This window comes from Xenia sp. Carnegie-2017, unplaced genomic scaffold (genome assembly GCF_021976095.1).
Source record: "Xenia sp. Carnegie-2017 unplaced genomic scaffold, XeniaSp_v1 HiC_scaffold_57, whole genome shotgun sequence".
Taxonomy (NCBI): domain Eukaryota; kingdom Metazoa; phylum Cnidaria; class Anthozoa; order Malacalcyonacea; family Xeniidae; genus Xenia; species Xenia sp. Carnegie-2017.
The window spans coordinates 5,240-26,665 of NW_025813523.1; the positions used below are offsets into that span (position 1 = coordinate 5,240).

General features: G+C 33.7%; 1 protein-coding gene and 2 long non-coding RNA genes across 5 annotated transcripts; all 3 read left to right on the plus strand.

The window, feature by feature from the left end:
- Positions 1–980: 980 nt before the first annotated feature.
- Positions 981–14,619, plus strand: LOC124456599. 3 transcript variants are annotated; one of them, XM_047007008.1, is made up of 4 exons: positions 981–1,254; positions 2,446–2,520; positions 12,491–13,108; positions 13,215–14,619. In XM_047007008.1, the coding sequence occupies exons 1-4, from the start codon at positions 1,078–1,080 to the stop codon at positions 13,227–13,229; spliced, it is 885 nt and encodes a 294-aa protein (XP_046862964.1). In that variant the 5' UTR covers positions 981–1,077; the 3' UTR covers positions 13,230–14,619. The 3 variants fall into 3 exon arrangements, with proteins under 3 accessions (XP_046862964.1, XP_046862962.1, XP_046862963.1); XM_047007006.1 differs by having other exon boundaries at positions 12,491–14,619; XM_047007007.1 differs by lacking the exon at positions 2,446–2,520 and having other exon boundaries at positions 12,491–14,619.
- A 1,503-nt stretch (positions 14,620–16,122) lies between these two features.
- On the plus strand, positions 16,123–16,310 carry LOC124456604. The gene is made up of 2 exons (XR_006952345.1): positions 16,123–16,187; positions 16,274–16,310. It is a non-coding gene; the product is annotated as an uncharacterized LOC124456604 (long non-coding RNA).
- Positions 16,311–16,428: 118 nt separating this feature from the next.
- LOC124456602 lies at positions 16,429–16,973 on the plus strand. The gene is made up of 2 exons (XR_006952344.1): positions 16,429–16,488; positions 16,796–16,973. It is a non-coding gene; the product is annotated as an uncharacterized LOC124456602 (long non-coding RNA).
- Positions 16,974–21,426: the final 4,453 nt, after the last annotated feature.

Genomic DNA, 21,426 nt, shown 5'->3' on the forward strand with positions numbered 1-21,426 from the left:
CGCGAAAATCTGCGATTGCCAGTAATAACTATTTCGTTTTGAAAAGTTCCTACTCACATAAGAAAGAAAGAAATGAACTGACACGATACGTGGTTTCTGCGTCTGTTTAATTTCAATAAAATAGGAGCAGAAAAGATCATACCTTTTCAGCTGGTATCCTGTTTATATGTTACATTCTCGAACAATCTGTCGGTTCTGTTTTCTAGACGGATTTCCTCGTTCGTCTATGCATTTGCCTTCATTTTACACCAATGTTACGCAACCTTACCATGTTGGAAATGCAGCGGGATTGTTCCAGAGGGAATTAGATCATCTTGATGTTTATATAATTGCAATCTTTGATAGCATAAGTAGAAAACTAGAGAAAATTAGAAAAGGAGCTTGTCTAATAAATTTATGGAAAACTCAAAGCACTTTTTATTTTTTTCGCAATAGAATTATCAATTATTATTCTATATTAATGTAACTATTCTGATGACGCAAAAGAAATAAAAATGTGTAATGATATGTTAATACAAAGATAACTTGCGTTCTTGATGTAAATTAAAATCAACTAGGACACCAATTATAATGTGTAAATGGTGTTTCATGCAACTGACTAATAGAACAGTAAATTGAAGGGAAAATAAATACTGTAATTGCTCAGTTTCATAAAGTAAGGTGTTAAAACTATAAAATACGTAAAGTTAAATATTCCAAACGTTCCTGGAAAATCGAAGAGTTTGTTGCTATCAATAACAACTTAAGATTTTCTTTTTTTCTTTTCGTGAGCAATTAACTCACTTTACTATGACATTATGGAATAGGAATTTTTTTATTTATTTATTTCTTCCTAGATACGAATGATATAATTTGAATATTATGTTTACAATCATTATTTGTGCATGATTAAGATATTATAGTTTTAAATATGTATTTGTTGTTTATCAACAATATCTTTACGTATAACGCAATTTAATATGGCGATTTATTTTAGAATTCGGTTACATATTCAAAGGAAATTCTGGTGATCAATCTACCTGGGAATTTAATTTTAGTGACTTGACTAAACGAAAACTAGGGCGGAGCTATGTAGAAATGACAAGTTTTCGTCCAAACGCTGTTAATGGAGATTTTTATAATCCTATCAGATTTGATAAAGGAGGACTTGTTTTGTTCGAGGACTATGGTGCTGGAGTTTTCCACAGGCTTGCTTTGCTTCACACTCATCAAGATCTAAATCAATCTGAAAAAGTTGATGAAGTCTCTTTTGAGGTATTTTTCTTATTGACATACATTTAAATAATTTTTACTTAACATGTTGAAGTTTCCAAAGTCCTATGATCATTTTCTTGCCCAAAAAAAGATTGTTTTTCCTTCGTCTTTACATTTTTAGAATTTTTCTTATAAGTTCCTACAAGTATACTTAAAAAAGCAACTTTAGCAACGTCCGGAAAGCAAAGGCCCTAACTTTTGTTTTTTGATGTAAACTATTGCTGTCTAACTATGACACATATAAGTAAAACGTTTTCCTTGCTTGTTCAATACATTCAGGAAAGAACATATGCATCCAAATTTGTTCATAACAGAATGTATACTACACAATAAGGGCCACCCTTGACTTTATTTGTCGCTAATTTTTATGTGCATGCTCCAGTTCCATTATCTTGCATGTTATTAAATTGCTGGCAGCGCTATATCAAAAAATATTGTAAAACCAGTGGTGAACCGGACACTTGACTGTAGTAAAAACTGCTAAAACCTTTTTTAATGTATCGCGTAGTAATTATACTGTAGAAGAATTGTGTAGAAGCGATTCGTGACAGTTTCTACTTTAATACATCCCACTGTTATAAATCTGACTGATCTGATTGCAAAATAGCGTTTTGCCGTAAAGGTGATTACTGTTTTCTTATTAGAGTATTGAGTTTACCCGTTCCCTGATTTTAACCAGAAATCGCTAAATAGTCTATTCTATTAGTATGTCTTATAGATCAATCTCGATTTAATGTAGTCGTTCAATAAACATTTTCAGGTGCGTTTATTACTATAAAAATATATAATGTTAACTGAATAGTCAAAATTGTCTTATACAATTAATATTATCGATATTAATTTACAGTAGGAAAGTGAAACTGACTGTGTGATTCAAAAATTTTTGTTTTCCGTTTTCATTTTCTTAACTTTCGAATGAAACTCGCATGTTTCAGTCTGTAGCTAGGGTTCTTCTACAGGGGCGTATTTGGACGAAAACAGCTAGTCGTGCAATTGCGAGAACAAACATGAAGTTCCACTACAGATAGTGGCAATTTAAGAAGTCCTTGCTGTACGCTTTGTTGTGTTACATTCACTTTTATTGCTTTTGGCAATCACCTTGTAAACGATCCATGTCGACATAATCCGTTTAAGTTCATATAGTTGACTTTGTACGATACAATTAAAATAATCACTTGTTCTCCATACTAGAGCACAAGCAATCTTTCCTTTCACACCAAGACTGTTGGAAACGTTTATCTTTCATTATCCAGTGTGAGGGCAGAGGTTTGTAGTGGCATACAAACAATGTTTTTCTAGAATATAGCGATGCGTGAAAAGACAATCATTCGCAAAAATCAGGAATGGTAACTCTAATTGTTTAAGCTTCAGACGCAACGTTTGACTGTTCTTGATTGATTTCCATGTTAAGAAACAAAAATAAATTCAATAACACAGTTAATAGCTTCTCACGAAAAAATTCTACAAACTGCTTTTCTGCGTATTTCTCTGACTCCAGAAGCCTGTCTGCAACAATATCATCGCGAGCAAACCCACTTGCCAAACCAAAAAACTGCTCATATTTTACGGTGAATGGATTAATCACATGCCCTACGGTACGCATCACATCAACCACCGGTTTTTAATGACGAATGCATTTTGGCTTTTTAAGTTCTTTTCGGCTTCTATAAGGGGGAATAATTTAAAATAAAGGGAATTGAGCTGCATAACGTATGGCCATTGCAGGTATGTAACCAACAGTGCTTGAAGTAACTAAAGTTAAAAAAAGAGCAATTGTACAGCTTTGGTTTGTCATTCGCACCAGCCATATTCTTGCATCTACTAGTAATGGCTGCTCTCCCTCTTTGGGCAAGGAGCCATCTATGGATAGCTGCATGATTTATCGAAAATCCGATGTTACCGTCTTTAGTTTTCGAGTCCTGACTTATCGTCTGCTCTAGGGTCTGGTCGCAAGATACAGCAGAACTCTTAAACCCGACTGTAATACTTCATGAAGTGTAGAATATTGCGTAAACCTGGCATTTATAGTAGGAGGATACACAATTCTTGAAACTGCTGGTATGCTACACAGTCTTAGCATCGTGTTTAATCATGTTCAACCAGGCCAAGGCTCTTCACTATTTGCACTGAAAATCTTGATCAACTAATATATTCGATCTAACTTTTGCGCTATTGCACTTTCGTTGTTTTTGGTGAAAGATTCCGTTGCTTCTACATCCAATTCAGAGTGATCAAAATTCGGTTTTCTTTTTATGCCAACAGAGTATGGGGCTATGTCAATGGTTGGTAATTCTATAGATCATGCGTTTTTCGATAGGATTTCTCTTGAAAACCAATATTGTCAAACACAACACAGATATTTTTTCCAGGAATCAACTCCTTAAGAACAATATTTGATGTATTTATTGTCATATGAGCTAACGTTTATTCATATGCTATTGTTGTGTAAATGTTCATCAATCGAGAAGAACCTGTTATCTCACTGCCATAGCTAGAGATAGTGCCTTTGGCATTTGGGTCCTTAATTTGCTAAAGCATTTATCATACCTGGGCAAATGGCGAAAATCTGGACGGCTTCCTTCTCTCGAACATGGAGATAACTTGAAAGCAAGGGCTCATCTGAAAATCACAACGTCCAAGCAATTAAACTGAAAAATACTGGTGAAACTGATTTCTTAACACTTTCATCGGACAAATCTGTGGCAACAAGAAGCCATGTTTCGTACCACCTTCATATGTAAATGATTTTAGTTTTTATTCATATTAACGATAGATATACATCCATCATATTTCTTTATAAGTAGCAATAATTTACAGCTTATCTTGTTTTCGATTTCTCATTTATTTCTGTTCTTATGGTCATTGCTACATTATAAAAATCCGTTATCGTGGTACCTTTGTCCGCAGGCCTAGCTTTATTTTCACCAATTTCAGTAGAATCACTTTCAGTTAATGAGCTTTAGAAAGCATCCCTATATGCAAGATTCTCAACCACATAACGTTTTTTAGACTATCGGAATACACAATTTCAGTCTTATTTTTTACCTAGTGGAATGTAAAACCAGTTTGGCAAACCGTGACTTCATCCTTTGTTTTAGCCGGCTAGTTTTGTATTTTGATGCATCAGCATTTTAATATTCCACAACAGTGCTCACAAACACGTCTTTAACCTTTTATGTAGAAAACGCCTCTTCCTGAATTATTTTTATTTATACAAACTGCTCGCAAATGGATTCAAATGATGTGCAATAAAGTGGAAGTGTGCTTTTTCATGTTACTGCTTCTTGATCCTCCTTCCCATGACTCAAAAATAAAATGCATTTTTTATGGCGTGGTCTGTGATACTTCATTTCTACGGCAACACAATCTTTGCCTTTGATCTGCGGGAAAGTATTTCGTCACATTTCAACTCTGCTCAACTTACCTCAATCGATTTTTCTGTTGAAACAATGTTATTAATTTTTGCTTTCTACTTATCTATTACCGTAAAACAACAAATGAATTTTCACGTTTGTTTTGAAAAGTCATAAGAAAAAAGAAAATCATCATTCCGAATCACTGTAGTATAAATCCTTCATTTTAAATATTATACAAACAGGGGGTAGAACGTGCTTGTTCTTTGGTCTGGCTGTACTATTTGTTGCAGACGTCGCTAAATCCGGTCCTAAATATTTCTTTGAAATAAGATTATTGGATTCGCTGCTGTCACTGAATTGGCTAACTAACACTGTTGCTTGAAATCATCTGTGGACATTACTAAGAGGAGAGACTTCCTGTGTTTCGCAAGGGCTTAGAATTCCTTAAATTTGTAAACCTCACTTACAAAAATATTCTATAGAATATGACATTGACACGTTCTATTTGATATTCCATGGAATATTCTATAGAAGACTCTAGTAGATTTTGGAACTTATTCTATGAAACTTTCTATGCAATATTAAATTAATATTCAGATAATTATTTGATAGCATATTCTATAGAACCTTCTATGTCAAGTTGTGTAGAATTCTATAAAACACACTATAGAAGATAGCAAAAATATTTTTTATACCATTAAACTGGTGTAGTACCATTTAAAAGGAATACACGATAGAGTAGAAGAATTAATTGTGCAGAAGTATAGCATTTGGTGTTAAAATACGGAAGTAAAAACACAGCAAAATTTTTCTATAATTTTTGTTAAATTTCAAAGTAATCTTATTTCAGGCGCAAAATGAATTAAGTGTCAGCATAAAGACATTAGCACTTGTTACTCATGAATAATGTTCATTTTAGGCTTGTTCTTTGCTTTACTTTTTTTCACTTTAACAATTTGGGTCATACTTAAGTGACTTCATTAATGGAACTTTTTTACATGCGCGCCATGTTGGATAATAAATGATAAATATCAAGTATGTCTACTCTATGGGCAGTACATGGTTTCTTAAATAATGCTACTATAGATAGTCATAAAGGCTTCTTGATGATTTCCAAAATTATGAAAATAACGATCAGAACAAGAAAACTGAAAACAATCCAGTAAAAGAATACGAATGTGGCTTGCTGTCATTAAACACTATGAAAGTCGAGATATCTGAGCTGAAGAAGAAATTACTAGACACTGAAGTCTACAAAAAAAGTCTGAAAAAAGATGCAAAGAGAACAGCCTTTTTCACTGGTCTCCATAATTTCTCGCCTTTAATGGCGGTATGGAAAATTTGTGATCCCTTCATTTCATATCACCGTTCAAATGCACTAACAAAATTTCAAGAATTGTTGTTGCTCTTTATATGATTCCAATCAAATATTTTCTTGGAGGATTTAGCTTACCGGTTCAAAAAATCGAGGGCGACAGCATCATGAATTTTATCAAAAGGATTGATTTAATGAATGCAGCATTTAAGATTTTGATTGTTTGCACTGAAATAGAGGTTCTACAAAAGAATATGCCCAATACCTTAAAACAGAATTTGGCAAACGTGTAGTAGCAACAATCGACTGCTTAGGACTTTTTTAAATAGACCATCATCCCTCTCAGCAAGAGCAATAACATTCTCAAGCTATAAACACCACAATAGTGTGAAGTTTTACATCAGTATTACTCCGCAAGGTGCAGTATCAATTATTTCATGGGCGTTGGAAGGTAAAATTTGAGACAAGCATACAACGGAAAACAGTGGATTTTGAAAAAACTTACTACTTGGTCACATTGTTCTGGCCGACTGGGGATTTTATATAAAAACAAGTGTTGGATTAAAGCAAACATCAATTCAAATACCAGCTTTTACTCGTGAAATAGCACAGCTTTGTGCTGCAGAAGTTGAGGAAAATAGGAAAATTGAAAACAGTAGGATACATAGGATAGAGCGTGTAATAAGACTCGTAAGACGCAAGTATGTTATTTTGCAAAACCGTCTGCATGTAGACCACCTTACTGTAAAAAAAGGAAGCGGAAGCACAATGTGATAAAATTGCCTTGGCGCTTGGTGCACTTACAAATTTATCACCAAATATAGTTCCTTTTAAATATAATTTGCATTTTTTTTATTTATCTCTATAAAGTTCATATTGTTGTACTTAAAATATAAGTAATTCAATTAAAATATTTCATTGCATTTCTTCTTGATGTGTGTTGAGGTTTTTGGGGGGTTCACTAACAAGTTTGAAAACGCCATTTTCCTTTTGGTACTTTGTCAAGTTTCAAGCAGCTGATATGAAACCACGAGATTGTGCATGAAGTATTTTCACAGGCAATTAATGTTGATACTGACAAATTTCTCTGGCAGTAACACACAACATCATTCGGATTTAGTGTTTGCGCCATTTCTCCAAGTATGCTATCTTCTATAGCAACTGGTCTTGTTACCATTTCCCTACCAGTTCAGTGAGAATGGCAATGTTAGTAACTTTGAGGCCAGTTCTTTACCCTTTCGCCAGAAGTTGTAGTCTGGCAGTATACGTTCAATATTGATATCTTTCTCTGTATAGACCACAAAATCACAATAGTCTAAATCGCATATAAAACTTGAGCTTGTACTTCGGAATAGTAAAAATGACTTGTATCCAGTTTTGCTTGACCATCGATTGTCACCAAACAACTAGTTTTCTGATCAACTGCATTTACTAATATTTGATCTTTGTAGCAAAAAAGACATTTAATTTGACACACACCTTTACCACAACAAAGTACTCAACAACCGCATCCGGAGAGGCTCCAATTGTGGTCATTAATAAAGCATATGCAATTCACTGTCTTCAACACTAAAATTATTATGCGTTTCACGAATTTTATTTTGGTATACTTCCCTGGTTGTTAGCTCATAAGAGCATCACCACTTATGAGTGCAGAATATGAACTACCAACGTATACTATTTTGCCCAGGATGATCAGTAATGGCAATTATTAATAAGGTTACAGTACCTTGTGGCTGCTGTTGAAAACCTCTGTGCTTCTTATGACATATTACTTTCACTAAGTTCTTTGATGGTGTGGCATAATTTGAGTGGCAGACTGCTTTTAGCCTCGATGCTCTGACACGACCAGCTCTCTGATTAAACTAAACTTTAGATTGCGATTGTTATCTAGTTTCTGCTTTGATAGACATTCCTCAAGCAGTTCAAATAGTCAAATTCCATATTCTTCTCTTGGTAAATGAATGAAAGTGTTTTTTTACCTCCTTGGGAGTATATGGTTCATTAAACTTTGGAATAATAGATAAAAAACGGCTTTATGTGTTATTTGCGTTAAAGAAAGAATTGACTTCATCAATACGTGGAGTAAAAAATTTTGCTTTTTAGGTGTATCAGCAAATGCACTAGGCTTACAAATTATTGAGTACTTTTTTTAGTGATGTGAAATCAACTTGGTTTATTGGCAAATAAGGTATGCTATTTACATGCCCCAGTGCAAGCTATTTGTTCTCTTGCTGTGTACATGTTATACATTCATATGATTTGACTGCTGATTCAGTGGCAAACATTATAGCTGCAATTTGTCAACAGGCTTCACTAAAACCAGCTATACAATTGCTGTGGGCTAGACCTACTCTTTTTTCGCTAAGAACCATGGCTTCAGTGGATTTTCTCTTTCTCTTTGAGTATGATTAATCTACAGTAATTTGACTAAAACCAGATGAGTCTACTTGAAAACTAAAACGTTATCTTTTATAAACTTCTTACGTGCTTTAAAATTTAAACTTAACACTTACTCGTCTATAAACCGAAACTTTGTCCTTTTCTGCTTGCTTTGTTAATAAAAGTCCAACTCAGCCTGATTAAAAAATTTCAGGCTTTCAGACTTTTATACGCCTTCATTTGCCATAAAACTGAAAAGTAAACACACTAATAGTCGAATTTTTTAAGTCAAAAAAGTCAACCCTGTGTAAGAATTTAAGATAGAGTTGTTAAAATGTACGCTATGTTTACAGTTTGCACCACGCAACCTTTGAAAATACTACGCGTTTTTCATATTAATAAAGTGGTGTATTGATGTTAACATCATCTTTAAGAACGAGGAGTAAACATTTTAGTATGCATTTATATATTTTATATAGAGAGCTACGTAGATGGCTTTAAATGTCCAAACCGCAATTAATCAAGGCACTTGACAGATTTTAGGCTTTATTCTTACATCCTGCACCATAGCACCGCCATTCTTAAATTTAGGATGCGCAACAAAAATTCTGCTTTTGTTGTTGTCTTTGTTTGTTTGTTTTCCCGCTGCATTTTCTTTTAAAAATTCACCGCCGTCAATATAAGTCAGAAAAATATTTTTGCATTTACACTGTTGGAGCTTGCCTCCCTTGTTTCGACAAACAATTCACAATTCACAATAAGTTTTAACTGAGAAAATAGAAGTGGTCACAAATAAAAAATGACATTAGATATGTACACGTAGGCTAAAACAAGTTTACTCAACAGTAAACACGGCTATCCCGATAATCTTGATGTCTCTGTTTAGATGCTGTGATGTTCTCCAAAAATTTCCCTTTTTTAATGTTTTCTAGAGTCTAATATGTAGATTCTAATTGATTTATTCTTGGTTACATTGGTATTTATAAAACAAATGAATAGGAAATTATTGCGTATTTATGACGAAATTGTTAAGATAAAAAATTTTTCTCTCTGGATCATAAAGAAACCATTTACATAATTACATTGGTCTAGGGGAGAATCTTACTTAATGCCATCCACTAGCGATTTTTTTCATATCTCTTTGCAAAGACGGTCATGTATCTGTGACTGCTTACTAAACAAACGGCATACTAAACTAAACTACAAAAAAAGTTGCAGTGACATAATTTTTATACTTAATCTGATAAATGCATTTTATAGTATATCAAGCAGAATGTAAACTTTGTTATATGTATTTGCAAAGTATAAATACTTTTTATAACTAAAGATATGTATTAAAACCTTATTAACAAACTTTTTTAACCATTTTTCGTGACTGATATCTTAATGTGCGCATTTGTCAAACAAAGGGTCATTGAGGTTATCGTGTTCCCTCACTACTTGGCTTATGAATGCTTTAAATTTGGTCAGATGACTAAGCCATTTCCATCTCGAGTGACATGCATTCCAAAAAAAATTGTTTAGGCATGGCATCATTGCATTACCCAAATCTTTAAATGATTTTTCTTATACGATTTTAGAAAGTGCTTTACAAATTTCTCAAACAGATATACAAATTACGTTTGAAAACTTACTTAAAATAATTATAAATCTGAGGATTTAAAATTTTTTGGTAAAGTTTTGAATTATTAAGTTTTGGTAAGTTTTTTATCAAATTATATATACCTGTTGATATTTTTAGCAGCTTTTTGAACCAATGCATTTTGACTCCGATTAAATAAACATTTTCAGTGCTTTCCCTGTTTATCCTTAACCGAGCAAAGTAGAAATGTAAAGCAAAAAGTTACCAGCTCAGATTAATAAAACTGGAAGATTAGGTGGACTATACCATTGCTTTTTATGATTTGAAGAGGGACACTTCATTTTTACTGTACTATTACTTATGTGATGTTTAATTTCGATTTTTGTGTAATCATGATTACATGTATGATAATTTTTTAAAAAAATCAAAAATTGTCATATAAAAACGAAATATTTCGGTTCTGCTTAACCAGTCAAAGGCAATCTATGAGATGTAGTAATTTAGCATACTTCACAAGTATATATTGGGTAAAACATATCAAATAAATCACTAGAATTTTCAGTAGCATACGTACTTTAAGAATCACTTTTTATAAGCCACTACAAATAACCACAGATTTTTTTTTAATTGCGAAAATACTTAAATGAGGACAACATTCAGTGGCTGTGTAGTCTAACCGTATGTTAACTAACCGTATATCAGTTGAGCGTTTGTTCCCGATGGTTTCTGTTTCTGTTTCTGTTTCTGTTTCTGTTTCTGTTTTTGTTTTAGTTTCAGTTCCATTTTTGGGATGTGCTTTTATTAATAGAAGAATAAAATCCATTCCAAATATAACGCTATCAGCGTCATAGTCGAATACACCAAATTTGTATGTGTCATCCAAGTTTTTTCTGACAGGGCTCTTTGAAACAGCTTTAAGATTCTTTAGCTTTGACTGTAGATTTTTAACTAAAAGTACAAAAAAGATTCAATTTGAATAGTAAATTGGAATAGTCAAAAAACCTGTCAACTCTACTTGCATAAACATTTACGTGTATACGGTAGAACTTTGCACTTTCACCCTGCTTTTTCACTATCCCTTTTATTTCTTTACTTTATTTGACAGTTTACTTTTCTCCATCGGAAGCTGTGTACATACACTACATCCTGGTACAACAGCATTTTTTTGTGTTTTGACCATTTGGCACATCTAAGATTTCTCTTTTTTCGACATGTATCCTTCATATCAGAACATTCACCTTTACACCCCTTTGACTAAATGCACTTAGATTCTGCAGCAGCAGGCTTGCGAGTTTTGCTTTGTAAATAGCCCAAAATTTCATAGAGCTACTTTAAATTACGGTGTGAGTTTCCCTTCAAAACATGCCTTAGAAATAGAGGAAAAAAACTTCGATTAAACATGGAAGTCTATATTTAATTTCTTTGAAAACAACTTAAAAGCAGCGCCTAAAACTTTCAAAATTCGAAATTTTTCTTCTTCATCTATTGATAAATTAAATTTTTATATTAAAAAAAAATTAAGATTATTTCTATAGGTACGTACGATATGTTTTGTTACAAAAAAATATCAAAATCAAAATAAGCTATCAAACTTTAATATAGCCTTGTTAATGAAGCTTTGTCGGTGACTATGCACTTCTATCTATATAGTCTCATAATTAGCGATAAAAAGCTTGTATTGCCACGTTTATTTTCCTCCTAAATCTCTTACGTAATGTTATTATTTGTATAATTAATCATAATACCAATCCTTTTGTCGATGCTTTAATTTTTGAGACACGACATTATACATGGAAGGCAAATGTGCCTTGACAAGGACAAACTCAAGATATTATATTTTTGCCTAATTTTTAACAGCGCGATTGTCTTCAGTAAGATATATATTTCTGTTGCTTTCAAACGAATATCAACGACGCCATGTTTTTAAAAATAATTAAATTGTATTACAATGTCAAATATTATTCATGCATATGTTTCACATAGACAAGTCTCTTTTGTTGATAAGCGTACAAAGTATATTAAATTTAGTCTCCATGCTGTCTTCTTTCAACTAATAAAATTGTTTTTACTGCGATAACACATAAAAGAGTTTGATAAAAGTTTCTTATTTGGCATTTAAAAAAACGAAAAACTTTCCTTTTTCTTCTCCTCGCTGTTTTTCGGTTTCGTGCCTTCACTTCTCTAATTTTCGTTTGTAAAAAACATCGTTTGTAATTGTGTCTTCTGGATAATTAAACTCATGTTTCGAGTTTTTTTCTTGACTGGTATTTTAACTGGCTTTACTCTTAAAATCTTTACTATTAAAATCAAATTTAAAACTACGTGCATATTGTATCTCCTGTCCAAAACAAGTTTTCGGACGACTATATGTTTCTGACCGAATCATAGTGCACTACTATGCCTGAAGTAACGATTTTACATAATTCTTTTACTTATCGGAATAGCATATTGAACTGAAAGATTTTATGGTCAATGTACGATTACTTTCTGGCACGACATGGTCATTTTTTTCGTTTCAACAAATAAATGTGAATAATTACAGTATTCTAAGTATTTTTACTAAACTTGTAATGTAATGATTTTCAAAAATTTTTTGTAAAGGTTGACGGAGAAGAATTAATTACAGTACCAACCGCTTGGAAGAGAAATTTTGCCTATCCTTTTCCAAAGACGTTCTTTCGATTTGATGACAAAAACAAAGCTGGTTTTCAATTAACGCACCCAATTTCCTATGCAAAAAGTTTTCGCATCATTACCAGGTGGCCGGGCAGTGAACAGTTTAAAACCGATGATGTATGGAATCAATCAAAAGTGTGTCATGATACAAAGACAGCATGCAACGTTAAGGTATATTTTGGAGTAACTGTAAACAAACTTGAACATGGTGCAAAAATAAACACACATTTTAAAGATTATGTTACCCAAGATATTCACTCATTAAAACGCAAGTACTTGCATAAAATGACATCTATTTTATCTATTATGGCTTCTGAGCCTGAAAAATATGCGCCAGGTATAGGTTCAAGCTGTTCAATGGTATGTCATATTGTAAAACAGAATGATAAAGTAGTCTTGTTTGAGAGCTCGAGTAATGAAGCAGCTAAAGTAATTCAATCAATGCGTGTTCGAGTGTATGATTTATTCAAAGGACAAGCGATCATATCAGAAAATTGGAGGAGAGTTCTTATATCAATGCAATGGGACGGTAAAAAACCACAGGTAAAGGATATTCCATTAGGAGGAATTTTTAATGTTGGCCTTGACTTCATTCGTGAAATAAAAAGTTTGACAACAGGACTAAGAAAAATGAGCTGTGACTTGACAGGAGACGCTGGATTAAAACTAAAGCCATTCGACTGGACGGCATATCTCTTCTATGAAATGCCCTTTTGGAAGTCAGCTAAAATCACAGTTAGTATACCAAATGGATTTAAATCTGCTCTTATTTGTTCACAGTTTTCAACAAAGCTATTAGATTATAAAATATATCACCCCCGACTAACTGGCTACTTTAGTGCTCAATTGACTCAACAAGGTTTTGATTTAAAACACAATAAAGATATTTTTCATTTGCAAAATGAATGGGGTCATGTTGTGGCTGTGAACTTTTTTTGGAGGAGTAAAAAAATCTCACAAGCACAAGAATGGATATAAATATTGAAACAAACAATGCAACTGCTCCAATATTTCCTGGAACCGGATTGGAAGACTTCTTTCACTATTTTCACGACTTTTTTAGAACTAAAAACATCACCGGACCATTTAATGGCATTCCTTCCTTTTACAAAACAAAAAAGATGCGAATGACTAAATGCTTTCGACAAAACACACTGGATCCAATATTGTTTATTAATGGTATTCGAATTTACTTAGAGTCTCACTTTAATCAAAAACCGAATAACTATCGAAAGTTTCTAATGACATCATCGTCATTCAACCAAAATATTTTACCAGATTCCCTTTATACTGTTGTATTGTACTATGGTAGCAAAGGCTCTGGTGGTTTGTACACGGACAAAGTGAATTATTATAGTTTCGAAAATGGTTTGTCTCCCAGATTAAAATTTATTCCTGCAAGAGTTAAATATTTCAACATTCAAAGTATGTACGAAAACCAAGCTGGTGGACTTTCAAACAAAACAGTTGTGTCTTTGGAGCCCGGACAGACTGTGGTTCATACATTTTTTATCTCTGAAAGCAACGTTGGTGTCGTTCTTCGTCGAGAATATCACTCAATAATACCAAATCAAAAGGCAAACGTGGTAGTTGACGAAAAAGAAGCTGGGATATGGTTTTGTCCACAAAGAGCAATAACTGAGTTATACTCTTTACGTCTGAACGATTACCTTCTTCCTCTTCATCAAACAATTGGCAAAAGATCCATTGAAGTGAAGATAACAGCAATTACAAAATGGGAAACGGTCTCAATTCATGTGCTTTCTGTTCTAATTGGAAGCAAATAATTCAAGTGAGCATAAAGAATAATTTGAACTCTGTACCATTTTATTTCAATAAATGCTAATAATAGCTGGTGTTTTAGACTTACAAATTAAATTAGACTAGTCTGTCGTTAATTGTAATTTACCTTCTTTAATTTAATTTTTAATAAAATTTTAATACCATTTAAAATAGATTAATACTATTGTTGAATTATGTTTGTGATATTCAAACTGTTTAACGTACATTTAATCAAGATATATAATAAAGTTAATTGTATGGGATTATCTGAAGTCCGACGTTTGGATTTTGCATTGACTAAATTATTCTTGTCCAAACAAGTGTGGAACAAATTTCTGCATCTTTTGCAGAAAATTTGTCATCCGTGTGTCATGTTATAAATTGCTTATAGAAAGAGCTCTAAAGTTTAGAACGTTGTTTGTAACTAATACGAGTTGCAATTTCTGCAACCTGGCGTTGATTTATTTGCTGGTCCTCGAGCCAAACAACATAATAAACACATTCAGGTACGGCTTATAGAAGAATGAGACAGGTGAAGCATTTCAAAGCTTGCAAAATCCACGTAAAAGTCGATCTATCTTTGGAAGAAAACGATTTCATAGATTAAATGTTAAGTCATCCGTCTTTGGTGCTGCCAGAGGTAAATTTAAAAGGGCTAGTGGAGATTTATGAGCATAACGGAATTTGAAAATAAAGAAAAAATTTTGAAGTGTGTTTCACATTGATGAGTTTAACCAAGAGGAAGATTATAATAATATTTTACACGATTATTACGATGGTGATTCCAAAATTGACAAATGTTAACTCAATTTGTCACATTTTAATTTATACAACAGTTGATTAATATGGGATTAAAGGACACATGCAAGATAGGAGACAACTTTATTTTATTGTAATGCCTATAGCGTGAAAATGAGACGTACCAAGTTTCAAAGTCGTCCGCAATATTTAAAAAGATATTTAGGGTTATAATCGGTAAAAACACGATTGTTTAAGTCTGGGAACTGGGAAAGAGTGACGTAATAGTTGACATAAACAAGCTTTGTTCTTATATCGTTCTACGACTTGCACGCAATTATTGCACGGCTTTCGGTAGTTTGCTATTACTATTTTTTATTTAACAAAAATTAATGGATTCTTCTTCTGAAGAAGCCGATTATGATATTGTTGTCAATAACAATGAGGTACAACCTTACATGTTTGAGCCTTTGGCCAACGCGGAAGGTGGTCATAATAATGACAATTCTTCGTCATCGGAAAGCGAAGATGAATACATTCACAGAATTGGAAATGTTGAATGGTTAGTTGCATTTTATTGATGCTTCATTGTTTTTCCCAAAGTAGAAAGAATGTTTTTATCTTTTAGGTGCGAGTGTAGCTTTAGTGTGGTCATGAGTACAGGACGGGAAAGTTTATGTTGCCAATAGGTAAACAACACTGATCCTCTGATACATGGCGATCATATTTGCATCACACAAGAGGAAGAGTTTGCCACAGTATGTACAAACGAAGCTGTCTTAAAAACAGCTATGGTCGTGTACACACATGACATTGGACCTATGCCTGAGAGTAAAGAAAACGAATAAATATTACCTTAGAAGTGTAATTACGTGTTTGTCGACAAGTGTATAATGCCGATAAGTATCTTAGACAAAATTTTGTATCGTTCAGAGCATTACGCTACGCGGCGTACCGACAGTGGACGGCTTGGGTGCATGGCAGGTTGGGAAAAAAGTACCGACTACCCATACCTTCTTGTGCTGTGGACAAAATCCGGAAAGCATTTCGTTCGCCTTCTGGAGAATACAAAGGATTTGAATATGCTCAACACTACTGAATGGTAGGGCTTATGGCTTATGACAAAGTCTGTTCATTTGTAATTATGTTTATTTCATGTGGGACGTTATTTCTTTTTATTTATTAAAGCGAGATTTATGTTGCTTAATGGCTTCAGCTTTGCTGATTTTTGATTTGTGGTGAGTCAATGGGACAGGTTTTTTTTTCACTCCAGCGACATCAAGAGCTATGGAGAATGTTGGATTAATGCGTGTGCAGTACAAAAGTTCTTTCATCAAGTCCTCAACATATCCTGAAAAGCAAATCATTATTTATGTTGGCTTTGCATTGCACTTTGAGAAAAGGTAAGTGTATTATTCTGTGCTAACCATAAGTGCTGTCAACTTTCAGTGGTTTGATGACCCTTTGTCCTTCTTTTGACTTTGAATAAGCTACTCTCCAAATCAATGCCTCTTCTATTTGCCCACCATTCTTCGTTTTCTGAGGTTTATTTCCATTCTCATTGAAATGAAGAGCAGCAATAAACAATCTACAAATGAATGTTAAGTTTATGTTTATTACTATTGCAGCTTATTGCTTTTGCAATGATGACTTTTTTAAGTAATCACACACTAGTCAAAATTATATTACCTTGCTTCCATTGATCTGTAGAAAAAATGGGTATGTTTTGGTGCAAAAAGAATCACCACTCGGTGGAAACCTTCGATGGATGAAGTCTGCTTCTGATAACTGAGTTTTCCAATATCTCTCATGAGATACTTCGACTCAACAATCGAAGACAGCTCAACATAAGCTTTTGAACCTAAGATCAGAAGTTAGTTAACAAAAAGAAAAAGAATGTTGATGTTACTTTAAAATTTATTTGCCTACAATACCTTGTTTTATCCACATTCTAGGCTCTGACATATCATGTTCACATTTTGGGAATACATCACTATGTCCCTCATGGATGTCACATATATGATTGAGAACTGACAACCACTTTGCCTTGACAAGTTCTTCATCACCATTGCTGGAAGCAGCACACCAGTATACATTGTTGGAAATTGATTGGGCCCAATCCGACAATAATTTGCTACCACTTTTTTTTGATGCTGCCAAAATTTTCTTTTTGATTCCTGTTGGAATTTGATTATTGATGAAATGTGTACAAGGTTGGTTTGTTATGACAATCTATACCTTTTGCTACATGCCATACATCAAAGTAGTGCTCGATTTTTGGTCTTTGTTTTGACATGAAGGATTTGATTAGAGCATGTCTGTCTGGGGTCATTGACTTCACCTTCATGTCACTTTCATCAAACTTTGCCAGACATCTTTTTAATCCCTCAAGTTCCCATGCTCCAGAGTTCGTCACTTCATTGGACTGTGTAACATAATTATGGGAGGATTCTAACCATGTTTTATGTACAGTTGTTGAAGAATTGTTACCTGAACAAGTTGTGTGTCTAAAATGCTGTTAGATTCCAAATCCATGCAGCTATATGACCCATACTTGGCACAATATCCAGGCGAATCACATCTTCCATCTCCTCCAAGATTAATGTTCCTTTCTCTGATTGATTCTAGAAGATGCTTTTGGTTCATATGCCAAACATTTGAAACACTGGTTATCAAATACGCTGTTTGAATATTGCTATATGTACGCTCTGACAGAAATTGTATGCCTGTGTGACGAAGGAATTGAAGAATTTTGCTGGGGCTACTACCACTAAACAAGATGCTGGCAGCAAAGACCAAGTTGCCCAAAGGTATTCGCCCATGCAGAAGTTGGCTATTCCAGTCTCGAACATAACCACAATGACATTTTGCTAGTACGTTAACCATACTACCAGTCGTTTTGGTCACAATGGAACAGCTTTCACCACAACATGGGCATTGACTCACTAACTGTCTCAGGCAACTATCAAACACTATGTATTTTCTCTAATTTTGAACGTCTTCCCTATAACACAAAAATTACCATCAGAATCAGAGAGAGATAAACGTAGCGTTATGAGAAACATAACAGAGAAAAGCAATGTAAAGAATAGTCAGGTGACTGGATAGTTGGTACTAACGTTGCATTGTCATTGTCGGATTCTTCATTTTCGCTTAACTCATTTGAACATTGAGAGTCTGATCCATTGTAGCTATTGCTCATCATCGACGTGCTTTCTGTATCAGACCATACAGCGCTATACTCAAAATGTTCAATTTCACATGACGTCGTCTGTGTGCTGTGATTTTTTGTTGAAATGAACTCAACCTCCGTAGCTTAGCATAAAATTATCGTATTGCTGGATTTTTCACAAAAATCAAAACAGCCGAAATGGAAAGTCTATACCTCTACTTATCATATTTGGCACCTTTGTTTGAGTGGTTCTTGACCTTACGTGTTTTTGCGGACGGATTGTTATGGCTGCTTGGCATTTCACATTGCGCTTCTAAGGTACGTTAAGGAATTTTTTATGAGTTAAAATAACAAAGAAAAGATCAAATGACATTAGTCTGAATTAGTTACCACTGTATATGTTTGTGTTTCGCTGTCTACATATATTTTGACATCTTTCATCTTAGACAAACTTCCTTTGAGGTAAAACGCACAAACATTTTGAGCCGATGTCGACACATCGTGGTCGTCGTCTACAAGAACGTCGTCAATAATCTAAAATTATAAAATTGTCTTCAATTTGGTAATGCTATATAGCTTAGTTTTTGATAAATGTAAGCAAATATTGCTAACTATAACAATAATATTCACCTCTTGCCTTCGTCTCTTCTCAAATGCAGTTCTAACATTTTTTGGCTGCTTCCTTTTAGATGCTACACTTGTGGGTTCCACAGAGTATTCAAAAAATCGTGGGTACAGCATCCTTCTTAAGGCGAAACCGTCTTGCTGTCCATCCTACTGATTGCATCGCTTCAAAATTTTGCACGAAGCACGAACTCTCGAAATGTTGCGAGCACAATTTTGAGCTCTTTGTTGTTTTCCAATTTTTGTTTCGGATTTTTTCAATCCAAATATCTTGCATACGCTTGTTTTCGGGAAACGAAAAAAAAGAAACCTTTTGCTGCGTTTCGTGGCTCTTAGAAGAACCGTTTTTACAATTAAATGCGGCACAATAAACCATATTTTCAATGCTAAAATGACGTGGTGTTAAGAAGTTACCAATATATTTTGAACGAAGCGCACAATTGACTGCGTTTAGCGAATGTCAACTATTACGTCACAACGACATTGGTAGCTGTCGCTATCTCGTCGGGCATTTTCAATACGTTATCAGTAAAGCATCAACTTTAAACCTCCATATCTTCAAAAATATTTATCCTTTGAGTCTCAAACTTTGGTGAACTATTAGTTGGAGCTATACCTTCATGTAAAGTACAAAAATAACAATCCGAATTTTATGTTGCATGTGTCCTTTAAATGAGGAAAGGCTCTGGCGTGAAAATGGGTTATTTATCAACTACACATTAAATGCATTTTAGTTTATGAGTAAAGTGAAGTGAAAAAATACCAAAACCTGATATTAACATGGCTGGCTCTTTAATACTTTTAAAAAAATAGCTAGAGGCTTTAGCCTATTCTTTGTGTAAAATTGTTGTTTTTAATGTGATGCATGAGTAATTTTCAATACGATATGTAATTTCACAAAATCTTTATATCACATTGCAAAGCTCTAACAATCTAACCCACTGAATTCTTCACACGTGCAAATTATGTGACAGATGACAGGCAACTTTACATTGTGACAAATTTGTGGCAAATAACTTTAATGAAAAGGTTTTAACAATTTTAAAGCAGTAAATGTATATTTGTCACTTGTTTATTTTGGCTTAACATAACAGAATTGTGAAGCATCATCAAATACAACACAAGATAAAGATCCGAAAACAAGATCCATAAAGATCCATGGCAAGATTTTGAACTTTCCTAACAAATTAAAACCAGAAATGAAAATGTATTAACTCATTTTCATGTATTCCACGATGCTTCCGCCTTGATCTATTTGAGGTTGGCCAACATTCTTCAAGACAGTAGCATGTGTCAATGTCATAACGGCGCGCTTTTCATGAAAAGAAACACGGCTAATTCTTTTTAATGATCCCATCGAATACGAGTTTTTGTAGAGAAAGCCTATCCTCTCCAAAACAACGGCATTCCTTAGCATCAGTCACCAACTGAGTAAGGTACATACAGGCTACATGCACACTTTAAGAAAAAGTATACTGTTTGTTATTGTATTTACACAAAACAACATACGGACAAAATGACAATTTCTTATTTTATAAAGTTCTCATAACATTTATCGACTTACCAATTATCTAACTGAACGGTTCCTTTGAACTTCGCCTTAAACGCTTGGAGCTCTAATCCATCTGCGTCTTCTTCGACCCAAAATTCTCACTGACAGCGTTCTCTAGAGATTCATTTTCGTACAAATGGACAATAGATTCAGCCACTATTATATCGTCATCGCTGTAATTCAAAATAATTTTTCATTTACTGTATCAGAGTTTCAGTATCCGAACTGCGTTCGCTCTTATTGCTTGAAAAACTCAAATTTTATTGTGAATAAGTGTAAAACATCTAACAAAATACTAGTAAATCAATGCTCATACTTCGACTTCCGTCCTTTTAATTACGTCACATCCGTATAATATTGCAAGATTAAAATTCACACTCATAACGCTACTTTGAGCAAGAATTTATTAATGATTTCTTTCCTCAATTTTAAAAAAAGATTATACCAAAGTTGAGTATAGACAAAATTGATACCCAAAAATTCACTTTGGTAGCACTTTAAACAATATAGCATAATAGGCTTTTCAACACGTCGTCAATAGTGGAAGTTAAGTAAATTTTGGGAGACAAAATCGTGTAACCATAATTCATTTATGGCAATATAAATGAGAGATTAGAGAGAAAATTACCAACATCAGCAAGATATCCTATTGGAGCAAAAGGACCTCGAATGAAAACTATAGGTTAAGGTTTTAAAAATCTGTGGCGTGGTACACATGTTAATGTATTGATCAGATGGTCATCAGCATGCATTTCTGCCAATCCAAAATTATAAGTGACAATTAAGGACAGGATGATGTAACATTGGACTTTAAGTACGTAAAGCTATAATTACATTGTTGATTATGTTGCTAGAAAATCGCACATTTTGTTAACTAAAAAGCTAATGATAGAGAGGTACCAATTTCCATCAATGGTAAAAGCAAAAAGTCGCGTTATCAATGCATGTGGTTTGCGGTTCAGGTGTTAACTGCAAGATGCCCTTCTTGCGGTA